Below are 16,401 nucleotides of genomic sequence, written 5' to 3'. Positions count from 1 at the left end.
AAATATCCGCGGGGGCGCAGACGAATGCATGCTTATGCTGTAGGCTACGCTACAGGACCCGTTGCGAAGACTATCAAGTGTGTCATTGGTGGTGGTTACAACTGTGGCTATGTCAGTTGTTTCTGTTTGTACTGTTGTGACACCCACTGTTTCAAGGCCATCCGTTGTGACAGTTGTAGTGATGTTTGTAGTTTCTGTCGGTACTGTCATATCGTTTGTGATGGCTACAACTGAAGTAATATTAGTAGTTCCTGCAAAATCTGTTGTTCCAAGGCTGGTATCTGTGGCAGAAGTTGTTCCATTTGTAGTGGCTACAGTGTCTGTAGTTTCCTGTACTGTTGTTACATCAGTAGTTTCAAGGCCTTGAGTTGTTGCTGAAGATGTATTGTTTGTAGTTGCTACAGTTGTAGCAGCGTCTGTAGTTTCCTGTACTGTTGTTACACCAGGAGTTTCAGGGCCTTGAGATGTTGCTGATGATGTATCATTTGCAGTAGCTACAGTTGTAGGGATGACAGTAGTTTCTGCCAGTACTGTTGTTACACTAGGAGTTTCTGGGCCTTGAGATGTAGCAGATGATGTAATATTTGTAGTAGTGTCTGTAGTTTCTGTCTGTCCTGTTGTTACACTAGGAGTTTCTGGGCCTTGAGATGTAGCAGATGATGTAATATTTGTAGTAGTGTCTGTAGTTTCTGTCTGTCCTGTTGTTACACTAGGAGTTTCTGGGCCTTGAGATGTAGCAGATGATGTAATATTTGTAGTAGTGTCTGTAGTTTCTGTCTGTCCTGTTGTTACACCAGGAGTTTCTGGGCCTTGAGATGTAGCAGATGATGTAACATTTGTAGTATCTACAGTTGTAGTAGTGTCTGTAGTTTCTGCCTGTACTGTTGTTACACTAGGAGTTTCTGGGCCTTGAGATGTAGCAGATGATGTAACATTTGTAGTAGCTTCAGTTGTAACAATGGCAGTAGTTTCTGCCTGCAATGTTGTATCATCTGTTATACCTTGAATTGGAGTTGACCCTATAAGTGCACCCTGGGTAGTTATATCTTGGGTAGTTGTGAGTCCCAGTATTGTTGTCTGACCCACTGCACTCTGGGTGGTGGTTGGCAGGAAGGGGTCAAAGTCAGACAATGTGCCAACCGGGTCACAATCACATGCTGTAAGAACAACAGACAGGTATGTTAGACCTTGGACTACAGAGCCTGTCCAGAGTCAGACAGGATAGCCTTGTCGTGAAATTCCAAAAGAACCTGAATATTTTAACTCTTTAAGATTTTGGAAGGACATACCATACAATACAAAATCATTTTGCTCACCTAGACATTCCATATCTGGTAGGCCGTAAGTCCCTTCCATACACACGTCACATTTGGTCCCCTCCACACCAGGGTGGCAGGAGCAGTTGCCCCCCTCCCCACACTGCAGGGAGGTTGAGCCCAGGACATCACAGTTACAGGGGGAACAGCCTGGCTGACTGTCGGTACCATCGCCATCTGGGGTGTCAAATCCATAGTGATTCTCCATACAGCGAGAACATCTGTGAAGACAAATTGTTTAGCATAATAGTTTTTAAAGTATGTCGTTGTAGTATATATATATATATCAGCAATCAAAGTTATAAACAATGTCACTGTGTTAAGTCATTTTTCTGAAAAAAATTATTAAAGTGCACAACAAAATTCACAACGTATGAATGCAACTTGGTTGTGCCAAGAAAACAAAATATGTGCACTAACAAAACCCAGCTTGTGTGCTATTTTGTCCAACTTTCTTACGAACCAAGAAACACGAACACATTTGGTGGTTCACTTGAAGTTTCTTTGCAGTCCATCTGTGGTAATTTCTAATACCCAACAAAGATTCAACGATCTAAAGGTGTGAAGTGTGGAACGCCACCCTGAGGCAAACATCATTAAAAGGAGACTGACTGCATCCTCCCTCCTTTTGACTATAACCTCCTTGCTTACACAAAATGACAAGAAGCATGCTTGCTTGTGGTTGTCTTGCAAGCTAAAGGTTGGTCATCAGTTGGTCAAGTGGCTGGGGGTGTGATTTTGTCTAAGGCTAGTGGACCAATATCTAGTACCCACATAAAACACACTCAGACTGGCCCAATTGGGCAAGTACAGGACTAAATGCACTTGCCTCATTGGCGCTTTTAATAATGCCCTGGGCAATCAGACCAATGAAATTGTCTACCCCTGCAGTACAGTATAGTATGTCCTACCTCCTGGTACTGGAATCCACCCCAGGCTTGCAGGGACACAGCCCAGTAGTGTGGTTACAGACCAAGGCAACAGATCCCGCCTCGTCACAGGCACAGGCTGGGGGGAATTGTACACGTCAGTTAGACTTGTTTTGTGTGCTTTGATTTACTTTGGTACAGACCAAAACACCAAAAACACACATTGTCAACTTTTTCTGTTTCTCTTACCTAATGGAATGTTACTCAATGGTCACCACGTAACAAGGCCTGAAGGCCACTCAAGGTTACGGGTTACATGATTGGAACTGTAACAGCAATTCTTCGCCCTAGGTCAGAAACATCATGATTGAGACCAGCCCAATTGCTCCCTATGAGTGAGGACTAACTGACCCAAATAGGCCAAGCAGGGGTTACGAGGGCTGCTCGGGAGATTCCCTACCCCTATTTTTGGCCGGAATGGTTTGATCCGCTCGGGTGGATGTTCGCACATGTGGCGGGTTCTTTAACGTGCTTGGGGTGTTGCTCTCCCCAAACACGGGACCTCCATTTAACGTCCTATCCGAAGGACGGCCCGAGCCGAAGCTAGGTAGTACTCATTTTCACTTGAGTGAAGTGAGGAAAGTCGTGTAAAGTGCCTTTCCCAAGGGCACAAGATCGGTAACACAGCAGGCGGATTCGAACCCGCAACCTCTCGGTCACGGGCCGAAGAAACTGCCACTGCGCTACATGTTCCCACTTGTGGAGTTGTTCAGTTGCACATGCACACTCTCCAAAGTACATTATATATAATCTAATATCATTACAATTACTTGATGTTCTTTACTTTGTTGAAGACTAACATCATTCTTGAAAACATTGTCTGGTTAAATGGAAATATCAGAAGTTTGATCATTATCATTATCATTATAGTGAATAGTACATAGAGGCCATTTAACTGCACACCCGATTTGCCAGGCGTATTTCGTGCAATTATCCAGGTAGTGCAAACAATGCAAAGTTATCCAGCTAGACCACACCGGTTTGGGATTCCTTACAAGTTTCCAGAAGTATGCAGTAATTTGTTCTGCAATTAACCGACTTCTACTGTTGTAATTAAATCAAGAAATGTACAACAACATGACACACCTACTGCTACTGTCACACGTAAAAAGATAAAATTATCAAAATTAATATACAAAACGCAGACTGCAAAAAATATAGTTCTGGACATTTGCCTTCTGAAAAGTCAAATTCTAGACAACAGAACATAGTTCATACCACTACAATTGCCAAACACTGCATCTCCAAAGAAACCATCTGCACAGCGGTCACAGTTGAAGCCGGTGGTGTTGCCGTGGCAACCGATGCACTCCCCGGTGACGTTGCTGCACTGGTCGGAGTTCCCACTGCAGTCACATTCAGCACAGGCTGTGCCATGGACAGGGTCTCCCCAGTAGAAGTCTTCACATCTTGTATGTGAAAAAGAAGTTTAGTTTAGTCTAAACCTTTTTAAAGTTTGACTTAAGATATTTACTCACTCTAACTCACTCTGGCAAGCTTGCTCGGAGTCTCCACATTACTAGTTTGCACACCAAAATTCAGTCACTGACAAGAGAGAGCAGATATTGTGACATCCAACACTCTTCTTCAGCATCATAAGAGTGAACAGGCAGAACAATACAAGTACATCTAACTAGAAATAATGGTTGAACAAGTAAAGATCATAACTTCCTAAGGATTGTATGCAAATGTCACTAATATGTAAATCATGTTTGGATACGGTTGTAGTTTCTATGTTATTGTTCCGCCAGTTCATTTTAGTGACACTAAAAAGAAGATTGATAGATGTCACTTCAAACATCCAAAAGTAAATCATTTTTTATTCAGGTGTAGAAATTATTGTATTTGGATACTGTTTACCTAGATGTCTAACCTTCATAAACATATTTTGACAACTAATTTATTATAAGTTCTTGATAAAACAATTACATCTTGACAATTTCAAAGCATTCACCTTTCACACTGTTCCCCCTTATGTCCTTGTGTACAGTTGCACGTGACCTGACCCCCTTGGTCCACATAGCAGGGGGTGTGGTGCAGCAGGGGGTAGCAGGGACAGGGGGTGCACCCCCCTGAGCTGAAGTTGTAGTACCCTGGGAGGCAGACGTCACACATGCGACCTCCAACACCAGGCTTACACGGACACTGGCCTGGAAACAGAGAAGATAGTTTTACTTGTAGAAAGGCCACACCAATTTCATTTGTTGTCATTGGGTCGGTCGGTCTAAAAAAATTTTTTTTTTTAAAGTCGGGGGTAGGAGAGATCGGACAGGAAAACCTAAACTTTCAACATTAAGGGGGTCCCTGGTAGCAAAGTCCAAAGTTTGAAGAAAAATCATAAACGTACCATCCAAAATAGGCATGCACAGCTACTGGAATTTGAGAAAGGAGAGGCAGTGAAATTTTGTCAACATGAGGTGTGGCCATCAATTTGAAAAGTTTTTTGTTTTATTTTCAAATCGGAAAAAAATAGGGTCGGGAAATCCAAGAAACAACAAATAAAATTGGTGTGGCCTAATAAATGCATCTGTATGACTTAACCAGTTGAACCAATGATAAACAGTCATGCAAAAGTATACTGATGGTTAACAGGAGCATCCCGACTCGCAAGTCCTGTATGAATGGGGTTCAGATGTTGGCTTCCCGACCAAGCAAACGTCTGTAGTACTAGGCTGGTGCAAGCCATTTCTTAGCCGATAGTTCTAAAAAAAGTCTAAATGAAAGTTCAAAATATCACAACCAAACATCAAATCTCTAACCCTTGTCCTGCTGATCCCGTATATATATACGGGATGCACATATATGATGCCTGCATGTGGGTCCAGTAATTCTTTACGGTTTTGGGCATGTCTCACTTAAATCTGGCTTACTAAATTGTAAAAAAATTCTCAGCAGGACAAGGGTTAATGTAAGATTTATCACCTGTTTCCATGTTACACTGTGAACTTGATGAGCCAACCAGGTCACATTCACAAGGGAGGCAGGCGGAGGAACTCTGGTGGGAGACCTCAGGGTTCCTGTAAAAGAGGGTGTCGCACTGCTCGCAGTTGGTGCCAGTTGTGTTGTCGCGGCAACTCAGGCAGACCCCGCCCCCGTGGAAACTGCCGTTTGCAGACATGCTCAGGTTGCCAGCGGCAACAGTCTCGTTGTACACGCACACCTGGCTGTGGTTGTTGCAGTTGCATGCTGGGGGAAGTATGTAATGCCACTGTCAATAAATGCCTTGTTTCCATGTTGTTTTGTTTTTACTTACAGACTAGGTAAACCTGGCCTCAAGGCCGAACACACCAGGTTTGTATGAATGAGTAAAGGGTGCCTATCCAACAGATTCATTTCATCCACTCATGCTGGATTGAAGGAGAGGGTTGAATCAAATTCTGCACCCTAGAGACATTCTCCTGCGCATAGACAGCCAACGACGCCAGCAAACTGCCTCTTGTCTGTACTCTGCTATCTCAACCATCACCATCAGTTCCTGTGGAAGTCACCATGAACCAGCTGTCAGCCAATCAGAGAATAGGTTTTGCAGTTTTCAAAAGGGATCTCGCATATATAAGGGTAAACTCAAGAGGCAGTTTGCTGGTGCCGTTGGATGTAATTAGACTGCGTAATTAGAGAATGCCTAGACACTGTCCTGACAGCCTCAAGAAGGCTATGGGACTAACTACTATCACAACACAAACAACTGTAACCACACAAGTAAAAGTACCTTGGCAGGGCTGCCCAGGCTGGTAGGGGAACTGGTTATACAGAGGCTGGCACTCCTCACAGAATGGGCCCTGGGTGTTTCCACTACAGATGCACTCATACTGGCCGGAGTCTGCGCTGATTTCACAACCAATTCCCAGTCCATTACACTCACAACCGGCCATAACAGAGACCTCTGACACTGCATAGTGGTGCTTGGAAGAGACAGAAAAATGTATGCTTGAGAGAAATTTCCTGATCTTGAGAGTAAAATTCCAGCACTCTTTTTTAAGGTTTATAAAAAGTATTAAAAATAACATAACCTTCTTGGCGAAGGTAATGAAACCTGAGTAATCCCTAGTAGTGTATCTAGTAGATACAAGCTATCGAATACAAACTGTAGGCTTTCTTTCAATCCACTTTCTTCCACTCCAAATGCCAAGCAATGATCGAAATTCCTTGAAGTATTGCAGTTCAAGAGGCGAGTACAGTAGGACGTCTCCTGGCCCGCCAGGCTAAAAGCTCTCGACCAATCAGACTTTGACTTTGACTTTATTCAGATCCACTTTTAGCTATTACAACAATGTCACACATTAGTGGCTCTTGAACCTCAGTGTTACACTATGCCCCCTTTTCCTCTTTCAGATTATGTTCTCGAATCTCAGAGTTCCATATCAAGCCATTACTCACGGGCAGCTTGGCAACCGCTAAAACACAAAAGGCGTGTAGTACAGTCTCCTGGCTCCCTCGATTCGAACTCGGGCCCATCAACTCATGAATGCACTAACTGCTAGGCTAATTTAAGGTCAGTTGGTGGCACTTGATCCCAACTGTTGCACATGATTCAATCCAGTAAGTTACAAAGGATGATAAACAAAAACCAGGACATTATTTCCTTGCAATATCTAAGATGACTGTGGTACTCACAAATTGGTCCTCAAATATCCCCAGCACCAGGTCCATGTCATAGAAGCTCAGCTGCAGATGTCGTACAGCCTGCCACATCAGCAAGGCCTCATCACTGAAACTGGGGGGGACCTCGGATAGGGACACTGTGATCTGGGGGAGGAAGTTAGAATTCTTCAAGTTTAATTTGTCGATGAAGGTTAAACATTGGGTCAACTACTCAGTCTCTTTGCAGATAGGGGCTGAATTGTGAGGAGCTTAAAACAGGTGGGGCTAAATCGCAAGGGTCTGGAGTAGCTGCCATTTGGTGCTAACTCAGGTGACCCTAATATGACAGCAATTGCCCCAGGTGCAGCCATAGGACTGTAGGTTTTGAACCACTCTTTTCCACTCTTTTTGACAAGTGTGGTGGGTAATTGAAACAGTGCTTGAAGTGTGGCTCTCCCCAAACATGGGACGCCATTTCATGTCCTATGGTCCTACCCAAAGGTAGGAAGTAATTTTAATCATAAGGGATGTAAAATTGGGATTCTGAGTTCGAGAAGGTGCCTTGAGCACCTTAAAAGTGCCTCATTACTCAGATGTACTCTATTGTACTACAAGATGAACTATTCTAATTATTAACAGTCACTACAATATCAACAACTGGCGATTAACTGAAATAACAAGTGATGCGCAACTGAGTACAGACGACATGCCAAACCACATACGAATGCAGCTAACGGAACATAGAGATATAGGTGTGAACACTTAAGACATAGACCGATTACAATACAAGATATTGACGGAGGTTACCCTCCAGTCACAGAGTAACAATATGGCTAATGTTGAAAACTCGTCCCCACCCGTTCATTATACAGTTGCTCCACTCCCAGCTGTGCATACTCTCTGCACACTACCGACTCTGGGCTGCCATCTGGCTCTGGCTGCATGGCAACCCCAAACCTGCGACAGTCCCTGTTGCCATTGGTTACCAGGTACAGCCAGGGGTCAAAGTTCATTCCGTCATTTGACCTCATGATGGCCAGCCGTCCCGGCCTCTTGGTGTCGCCCATGTGGATGGTGATATTCTCAGGGTGGTAGGTCTGGGGGTTTTAGAGAACAGGTGAAAGGTCATCGTCATGGAGACTAATGACCATGGACTATGATGGTACCTTGTCAGGCTTGAAGACAATAGAATTTAAAATAACCAGATATGATATGTTATATGTTAATGACAATTTTAATGACTTGAAATCTTGACTTCAAGACTAAATTTTGGTACGTTACCTAACATTTATTCTTTTACATGACATATCAGCCTGCAGAGTAGGACGACCTTACCAATGATCTTTGGAAGTGACGAACTAACCATCATCATAACCTCTAATATTTCTTTAGAATTAGCATCCAGTACTTGATTAATAACACTGCTGCTCAACTGACTGCTGCTGCCCTGACACAGGTGGACAGCAGTCAGCTAGTCACAGCGCATTTCAATCGATGTGTGCTGGTTAGCCAGCACACCTCAATGTCCTTCCTGCCACACTCCAACCAAGATTTCCTTGGATGTTTTTCTTTTGGGAAATATGAATAACTTCTTTTTGGGTTCTTAATTTGTATAAAGAAAGGGGTGACTTAATATTGTGTCAAGTGTACAATGTAGCTTTTCTTCCACATTGAACATTGTAATTGTAAGCAGTTCGCATGGATATTGGTTTGGACTGCACTGGTCTTTCGGAAAGGACGTAAAATGGTGACCCATGTTCAGGCTTTAGCTTGGATTTAATCATAGGGTGTACAAATTTCTTCCCATTCAGCGAGCTTTGCAGGCACGAGTATTGTAGGGGGTCTGGGGACAACCTCGCTCAGAAAACTCTCTGAAACCAAGCAAATTTACTGTCAGACAGGCCACATGTGACCTGTAGCATCCCTGGTCAATCAGAATTTCACGCTTGTCAGAGGATCTGCTCCCAGTGTTAGGGCGTACAATTTGAGTTATTTCTGTAACAGGGCGTACAATATACGCCTGTACGCCTGCCTGGCTAAAAGCCCGTATTCGAGGTGGGTTACTCAACTTAGGGATAAAACTAAACTGCATTTTGCTTTTAGAGTTGTTTTTCTAGTTGACCATACCGCTCCCAGATCCAGGGTTATGTAGACCTCTGCCTGATTGCCTAAACCATTCCCAGCTGACATCAGCTGTCGCAGTGATGTGCTCTGCCACCAGGTGGAGCTGTTGCCATCAGTCATCAGTGAGGCATTGTGGGCCAGAACTGGATCGCTGTGAAAAAATGACATCCTACATTCCATCTGCAGTGAGTTTAACTGTCATTAACTACAGAAAAATTATTATTATTATCATTGTGTAAAAGTTTTGAATAGCTAGAAGATATTTCAGGAAAACAATGTAGATATGTCATTATCTCAAGGACATGTTGATAAAGGTAAGACATGAAATTCTAAACCAAACCAAATTACCTGTGATAAGATATACAATGTACATGTACCATAGAAAAGTTACTGTGAATAGAGTAAATGGTGTTTAAACATTTCAGAAAGTATCCACTGTCTTTCATCAGTGATTGAGAAAAGTTTTCTTTTATGTTCTTCAAGTAAACTGTCCTCAGTAAACATTTCAGCACCAAGGCTAGACCCTTTTTGATGGCTAAAGCTAGTTTGGCAACCATGACATATCTGATCCTGCAGCTACAGTAACGGCATTTCATAATAATTTGTCATCATATTGATTCGTCACTTTTCAACACTCCCCTGCCAATAAAATTTTAGTCCACATATGCAAGGACCTGTGATTGCATCTAAGTACCAAGTCGATATACAATATTAAAATGTGCAATTTTGAGGTAACTAAGTTTATGTGTTGCAACGACGACGTCATGAAGTAACTGACTTGATTTTATCCGGGCGTGGGAGGGCGGGCAGTCGCCACATTGTTAAGATTTTCTCCTTTACATTGTCACCGTACTAATCCATCAACACATTGATGGAAAGAAGAATAAATAAAGTGCCGATTGTTGGCAACCGACGTATCTGTCTTTGTCCTTAATCGATGTTCAGCGCGACTTATTACGGTTTTCAGCGGCCATCCGAACACGGTGTTACGCATTGGGGGCCGCCATTTTGATTACCCATAGTTCTCTGAGCGCATTGCGTAACCCAAAGATATTAGTTTACAGTTGACGTGGGGAGGGTGCAGGATGTTATGTATGAATGATCGCGCATCAAAACAATTATTCGCACCGTATTAGCTGGAGTAGTCCCGGAAATGTCCATCTAACAGTGATCTAACGGTTCGGAAGATGTCCCGAACGTGTAGTAGAAAACTAGAACGAATTTGCCGCCGCGCGAGGGCCCTGGGGACCCTATTTTGATCCGCAGTTGTTCGTAGTTTTCAGGCGTTATATCAGTGACCTTTTTTGCCTGTACAGCTGTCTGTTGTCAGAGAAGGTAGGTAAAAAACCGTTGAAGCAATCAAAAGCAGAATCACAGATAAATCGATTCACATTTTTAAGTGACGGATTAATATGTAACTTAGAACAGAATTCCCCTCGGATGTGCTTTTACGTTATTGTTTTCAAAACGTCAGTTTGCCGTGACAGCGTGGAGATTTTTTTTAGTGTTATACACGCAGCGATGACGGGGATAACACTCTACATAAATATGTCAAGGGTTAATGAAATGCCCAATAACCCGCTTGTTAACCTGTGATTAAATTGTGGAAACACTGAAAAGTGACGAATTAATATGAAGTGCCGTTAGTATTATATTTCATACCACGTAAAACTTTCTTTCTGATTATCCTTGATCAAAGCATGATGCATTCTTGTTCACTGGTAGTGCATTGTGTCTCTGCTAAGGCCATGTTGATTTGATTACATGGATGACATCCTTTGGGCATGCGAATAAAAAAACAACAGTTTAGCCAAAAAATAATGTCTTCAGCAAGGGTCATATACTTAGAAATTTTGATTTCTGTTATTTCACATCTTTTATAACTTTGGAATTCACATTGGCATACTATGCATGACATTAGCATCCTTTTTTTTCCCACTTACAGTATCAGGGGTTGGTACCGGATATGAAAATGAAAATATTATATCGATAGACTTTCACATGTTTTGGGGCTTGCCAGTCAAAAGAGATGACAAGAGCGAAGTAGAGTGGAGTTTATAGTTAATATAGTCAAACTTAGCATACTTTATATGAAGACAGGGGTCTAAAACACCTGTGGGAGTCAGATACTCCACGAAGCAGATTTCCTTTGTTTGAAATGAATCATTGTTTTGAGCATTGTCCATTTACAACTTTTATCAGACAATTAGGTCCAGCAGGTTTAGATCTGGACCTGGACCTGATCTCCTGGACTTGAACTGTACCTGCACATAAATTTTCTGTATCGGTAGCAGGGCTCTAGCCAGCGTCTGTTTTTCCGTCAATTGACGGAAATTTGCTGCGTCTGACGGAGAAATTTTAAAACCAATCTGTCAACCTTGACGGACAAAAATCCTTGGTGGAAGCTACAGCCGGCTTGGGGACGCCGTCCATGGTCGTAAAAGTCAGACACTGTTTGTTTTGCTATTGTTACGATTGTTGACAATGAGTGTCGGCACCTTTTGCATACGATAATCTCATTAAAACCCGTTTTTCAAGGTCTCAGTTCAGTTCTTCTAGGTCCTGGAATAGTGCATTCTACAAACTTTGATTGAAATCTTGACAACGTCAAAACCTAACTTGTACTAAATAGATTTTTTTCGTTTTTTGCGACGATTGGAATTGGCTGACGGAAAAAAAAAATTCGAGCTGGCTAGAGCCATGATCGGTAGTAACCCCTATACAGTATATGTGTGCTCATTTTACAGTTTCTTTTTTGCAGTAAACATGGTTGAAAATTTTTGGGGGGGGGGGGGAGGGGGGGGATGGCCAAAAATTTATGGGTGCTCAAATGTCATGCATCAAATCAACATGGCGTAATCAGAAGATTCTAGAGATTGTAAGAAAATGTTTGCAGTACCTTGCATCACAGATCTGTAACTGTCTGTCTGGCGGAGGTTTGACTGAGTCGCTGTGTGGGTAGAAATCCTCCGCAGGGCTGCCGCAGGTCACGTTTGCTGTCACAGGTTTGCCTCGCGCAACATTCACCACTGGGTCCTGGTTAATAGAGATTGCCTTATTAACTGACAAAAATTCTACTTTTAGAATAAAGGAACCCACAATATCATACAGGGCTCGAAATACCACCTGTATATGCAGGTTAGTGCACATAAAATTGGACCTGTGGAGGTATATCTGGTGTCTACCTGCACCTAACCTGCACTGGTCCATGTACTGAGATTTAAACATTAATGTCCTATGATGTGTGTATGTGGATTGTTATTTGTTGCATTGAATGTTACTACCTGTAAAGTATAAAACAAGAAAAAAAAGCAATGGTTCCTGAAAAATTTTAGTATGATCCATACTTCCTAAATTCAGAGTGGTGCAGGTAAAATTTGTCTGGTGCATGTAATTAAAAAAAATCCATAGAATTAATGTTCTTATGGCCATTTTTACAATAAAAAATTCAAAGCATTTTAGGACAGTGTGAAGATTTATGCAAAATTACACAAGGAAAAGAAAACACCCTTCTAATCTTTAGGGTCTAAAATGTGATCGGTGGAACCAGGGTGCATACCTTATTTGAGTATTCCCAATTTATGTTTCAGTCCCACAGATTTTTCTGTGACATGCCCTAAATTGGGGGTGTGCATTTTACTTGGAGTGCACACTTTAATCTAGGAAATTTGGTAGCTCTAGATTATTAGTATTCAATCACTTTATATTTATCTTAGTATACGTAAGCTGGTATTGAAGTATTATGAGTACATTTCCATTCTACATGTCCATGTGTTATGTTATAACAATAGTTCACCTTTATCCACAAGGTACCTATATCCATTGCTTTAAAAAAAACGGGTATATAGGCAGGGCTCGAAAGTCATTTTGGGGATTAGGTGCACTGGTGCACCCAGCTTGAAAAATTGGGTGCACCAAAAAATTTTTGGGTGCACCACTTAAATTTAAGTAATAACCTAATAACAAAACTTAGTATCAAATTCTTAAACAAGTACCATGACAGACATTTTTATTATCTTTCTAACACTTAGATGTTAAGAATATGATGTATACTTACGTCTAGTATACTTATCTTTTATATCTTTACATACATAAATCTAAGAATTTTGGGTGCACCCTGTGCACCCACAGAAAAGAATTGGGTGCACAGCTCCAATTTTGGGTGCACCTGGGTGCACATGCACCCAGTATTTCGAGCCCTGATAGGGATATCAAGTCGATGGACGATAGTTTTAAACTACAATAGTTGGAACTTGAAACAACTTGAAACAACAGTCAGTCGCCTTGATATCCCTATATACCTGTGTGGGTTATTATCTAAAGCACAACGAGTAAAGGTTACCCTATGGATAAAGGTGAACTACTAACTAGCGTTAAGTTTTAATATTCAAAAAAGAAAAAAATTAATTTGTTTTAAAATCAGAAGCTGACATAGCAGTGTGTGATCTATTAATTATCAAATAATTGTCCTTCCCAATAAGTGTTTTCCACTATAAAATGTAATGCTTTTCTTTTATTTGAATCTGAAATGATTTTCATATGAAATACAATTGTATATACAACTGGTGAGTCATAAGATACACACATTAAAAATTGATGACACAAGGTTTCGTACTTAAAAATGGCCACAAATATAACATGTCACTTTTCCCAAAAGTACTCAATGTTTAACGTTACAAACTTAAGCATCCAAGAGTTCACAAATTTTGGCAATTAGCTAATTTGCATATTTTCACCTGTAAATTTTTTTACATACAGAAAACTCAAGAACATATAAAACTCCAAGCTTGAACGCTGCAGTTAAAAATGGCCTAATATTGCGAACAACTCGGGTAAGTTACGGCCTGTGATTCGATGGAGCTCGCCGGGGAGTGAAAAAAGGGCGCGGCCCCGCAAGGTTACCAGGGCGATGGAACCGAACATGAAATTCGAACCACTCCGTGACCGCAGTTGATCCCGCATGACCACAACGTTTTTAGAACGGCGCAATGTCATAATGTAACGTTACATTGCGAAAACAGGAACTCACCATATATGGGACACACTAACTACTTTTGGTTAAACGTCAAAATGCTAACAGTATTAAATATTAATTAAGAGTTTATAAAATATTGACATAATTCGATGTGAATGACAAAAAGGGGCCATCGCGGAAGCCGCATAATGGTACCGTCCGAGCCCTGTTCGATCGAACGGCGGAACCACCGGGATGTGAAATGGCGGGAAAACGGCAGCGGCGCTGGCAGCGGTTCTAATGAACCGTTACCATCACATTTACGGGCTTCGTCCACGGTGACAACAGTACTTTTGCTGAGAATACAGGCAAATTGGCATTTACAATCCCTTTCCAAAGAAATTTATCCATCGCTATTTGGTTTAATCATAAAAGGATTTCCTTTAGAGCAGATTATAGACCAAAAATGAGAAAAAATCCCCATTTTACCTATTTTTACCCCCAAAAAAGTTATGATGAATTAATTTACAACGAAATAGCGACGGACAAACTAAATCTACTTGAGTTAATCTGTCATCCTGTGAAATATGAGGGTCCAGAACGTCGTCTCCACCGAGGACAGGGTACATGAAATAAATCTGATATTTTTAACCAAAATGTGTGTTTTTAACCCCAAAAATCCATCATATGAACATTATGTGCCCGGTGTTTTATTTCATTTCATTACTACTAGCAGCTTGTGAAATTTCATTGCAATACGATCATGCTATCGGATTTTATAAGCATATACCCATTTTACCATGTCTACCGCCATGTCACATGCCGTAATTGACCAGAGAAGGGCAGTGTATACTACTATCCTTGGTGTGAAAGATTCACTAGAGTACCAAGTCGTTTGGGGTTACTTGTCCCTCTGTTAAACTGTTGACGTTGCCCAAATTTGACCGACTAATTCTTTTCAATTTGCTGGAAAAGAATACTCCAGCATGTCCTGTCCTGACCCCAATTGTTGTGAAACCTGATACCCTGTCGGCTCTTTTACACCAAGGAATGAATGAAAGTCCGGTTTGCCTAAAGTTGGTCTCGAGTTGCTGCGAAAAAAGCTTCTTTTTTGTGGGAAAATAAACCGTAAGTGACGATCAATAAACGACATGGAAAATTTTCTCATGGCGTCACACTTACGACAGCTCGGTACGATGTTGCCGCCACATGTACGGCAGTCCCTCGGGGCAGGGGCGACCAGGACGCCGCCAACAACACCGCCAACACCCCGGTAACGACACGGGGACGGGTCCTCCGGGATGACATCCTCGGGGAAGAGTTAGGATGCAGTTGTACCGACCGCTCGATGTTCGGTGTTTCTTGTCGACAGAAGTTTTCTAAAAGCAAACATGTAAGCTTTACCTATGCCACAGCTGGTCTGTCGTGAACCTTTGGTCTGTTTGAATAGCGGCACCGCTCGATGTTCGGTGTTTCTCGTCGACAGAAGTTTTCTAAAAGCAAACATGTAAGCTTTACCTATGCCACAGCTGGTCTGTCGTGAACGTTTGGTCTGTTTGAATAGCGGCACACGAGTTAGGTCGTACCAAGTACCGAGTAGGGAGAAAAATATTATGCAGCGCCACCGATAAATATATTTGATGGATACTAAATGATAGACAAGTATCAAATTATTATTGGTGACAAAAATTTGACGTAAAAAGCTACACGATAAAATATCTATGTTATGCCAACAGCTACCGGGGATTCGACATACCCAAATTTCCAGAATGGACCCGTCTACTTCTACTTCCAGGATGTGACGTTGTATTAGATTTAGAGATCTCCTAGCAGAACCTACGGGTAGTATCATCTGCCAAGGCAACCATTGGAAAATGACACTCCTCGATCGGCCAGCTTTTCTGAGATTAGTTAGAAACCTGGTGAGTAACACAGTAACAGGTAGTATCAAGTGCCAGATAAGCTGTGTCATCCCCGTCCCTATAGATTTGATTAATGCAAGGAGATTAGCAAGTTCACCTGTATCCGCAGGGTAAACCTGACTAACCTATATGGTATTAATGGATATCAACAGGACGGACGGTGGTTTCAAGTTGTAATATTTTCAAAATACTGTTCAGTCGCCCGCCGACTTGATATCCCTAAATACCCATTTCGGACAGCAACGTATAATATAGGTTGCCCCACGGATAAAGGTGAACTAATGTTATGTGGATGAAATACTTTGGGAACTCCAAAACGCCTTCATTATGAAATCTAAGCACACATAGTAACGTTATTTTTTTTCTAAATCAGGTTCGTAGGGCCTGATGGTACCATCATGAAGATGAAGAGCGGCCCATAGCGATAACTGTAGCAGCATTTCTTCTCTAAGGCAAGCTTGACTTCACTGACTAAATAGGCGAAGCAGGGGTTACGAGGCTGCTCGGGAAATTCCCTACCCCATTTTGGCCGGAATGGTTTGATCCGCGCACATCGCACCATCGCACATGTGGCG

At 41.9% G+C, this 16,401-nt stretch overlaps 1 protein-coding gene across 1 annotated transcript; it reads right to left on the bottom strand.

Moving 5' to 3' along the window:
* Nucleotides 1-72: 72 nt before the first annotated feature.
* LOC118410579 (laminin subunit alpha-1-like) lies at nucleotides 73-15,350 on the bottom strand (the record flags this gene model as incomplete). Its single annotated transcript, XM_035812353.1, is given in 13 exon segments — nucleotides 73-745; nucleotides 830-1,157; nucleotides 1,317-1,537; nucleotides 2,228-2,324; nucleotides 3,464-3,654; nucleotides 4,200-4,395; nucleotides 5,168-5,431; nucleotides 5,955-6,147; nucleotides 6,860-6,991; nucleotides 7,684-7,923; nucleotides 8,954-9,101; nucleotides 11,850-11,986; nucleotides 15,087-15,350. Coding segments are annotated over 13 exon segments (2,946 nt in total), but the record flags the coding sequence as incomplete, so codon positions are not given.
* Between the last annotated feature and the right edge of the window lie 1,051 nt (nucleotides 15,351-16,401).

Source organism: Branchiostoma floridae, chromosome 2 (assembly GCF_000003815.2).
Source record: "Branchiostoma floridae strain S238N-H82 chromosome 2, Bfl_VNyyK, whole genome shotgun sequence".
Taxonomy (NCBI): Eukaryota; Metazoa; Chordata; class Leptocardii; order Amphioxiformes; family Branchiostomatidae; genus Branchiostoma; species Branchiostoma floridae.
The sequence above is the reverse complement of the archived record's forward strand: the minus strand, read 5'-3'. Positions and strand labels throughout refer to the sequence as shown.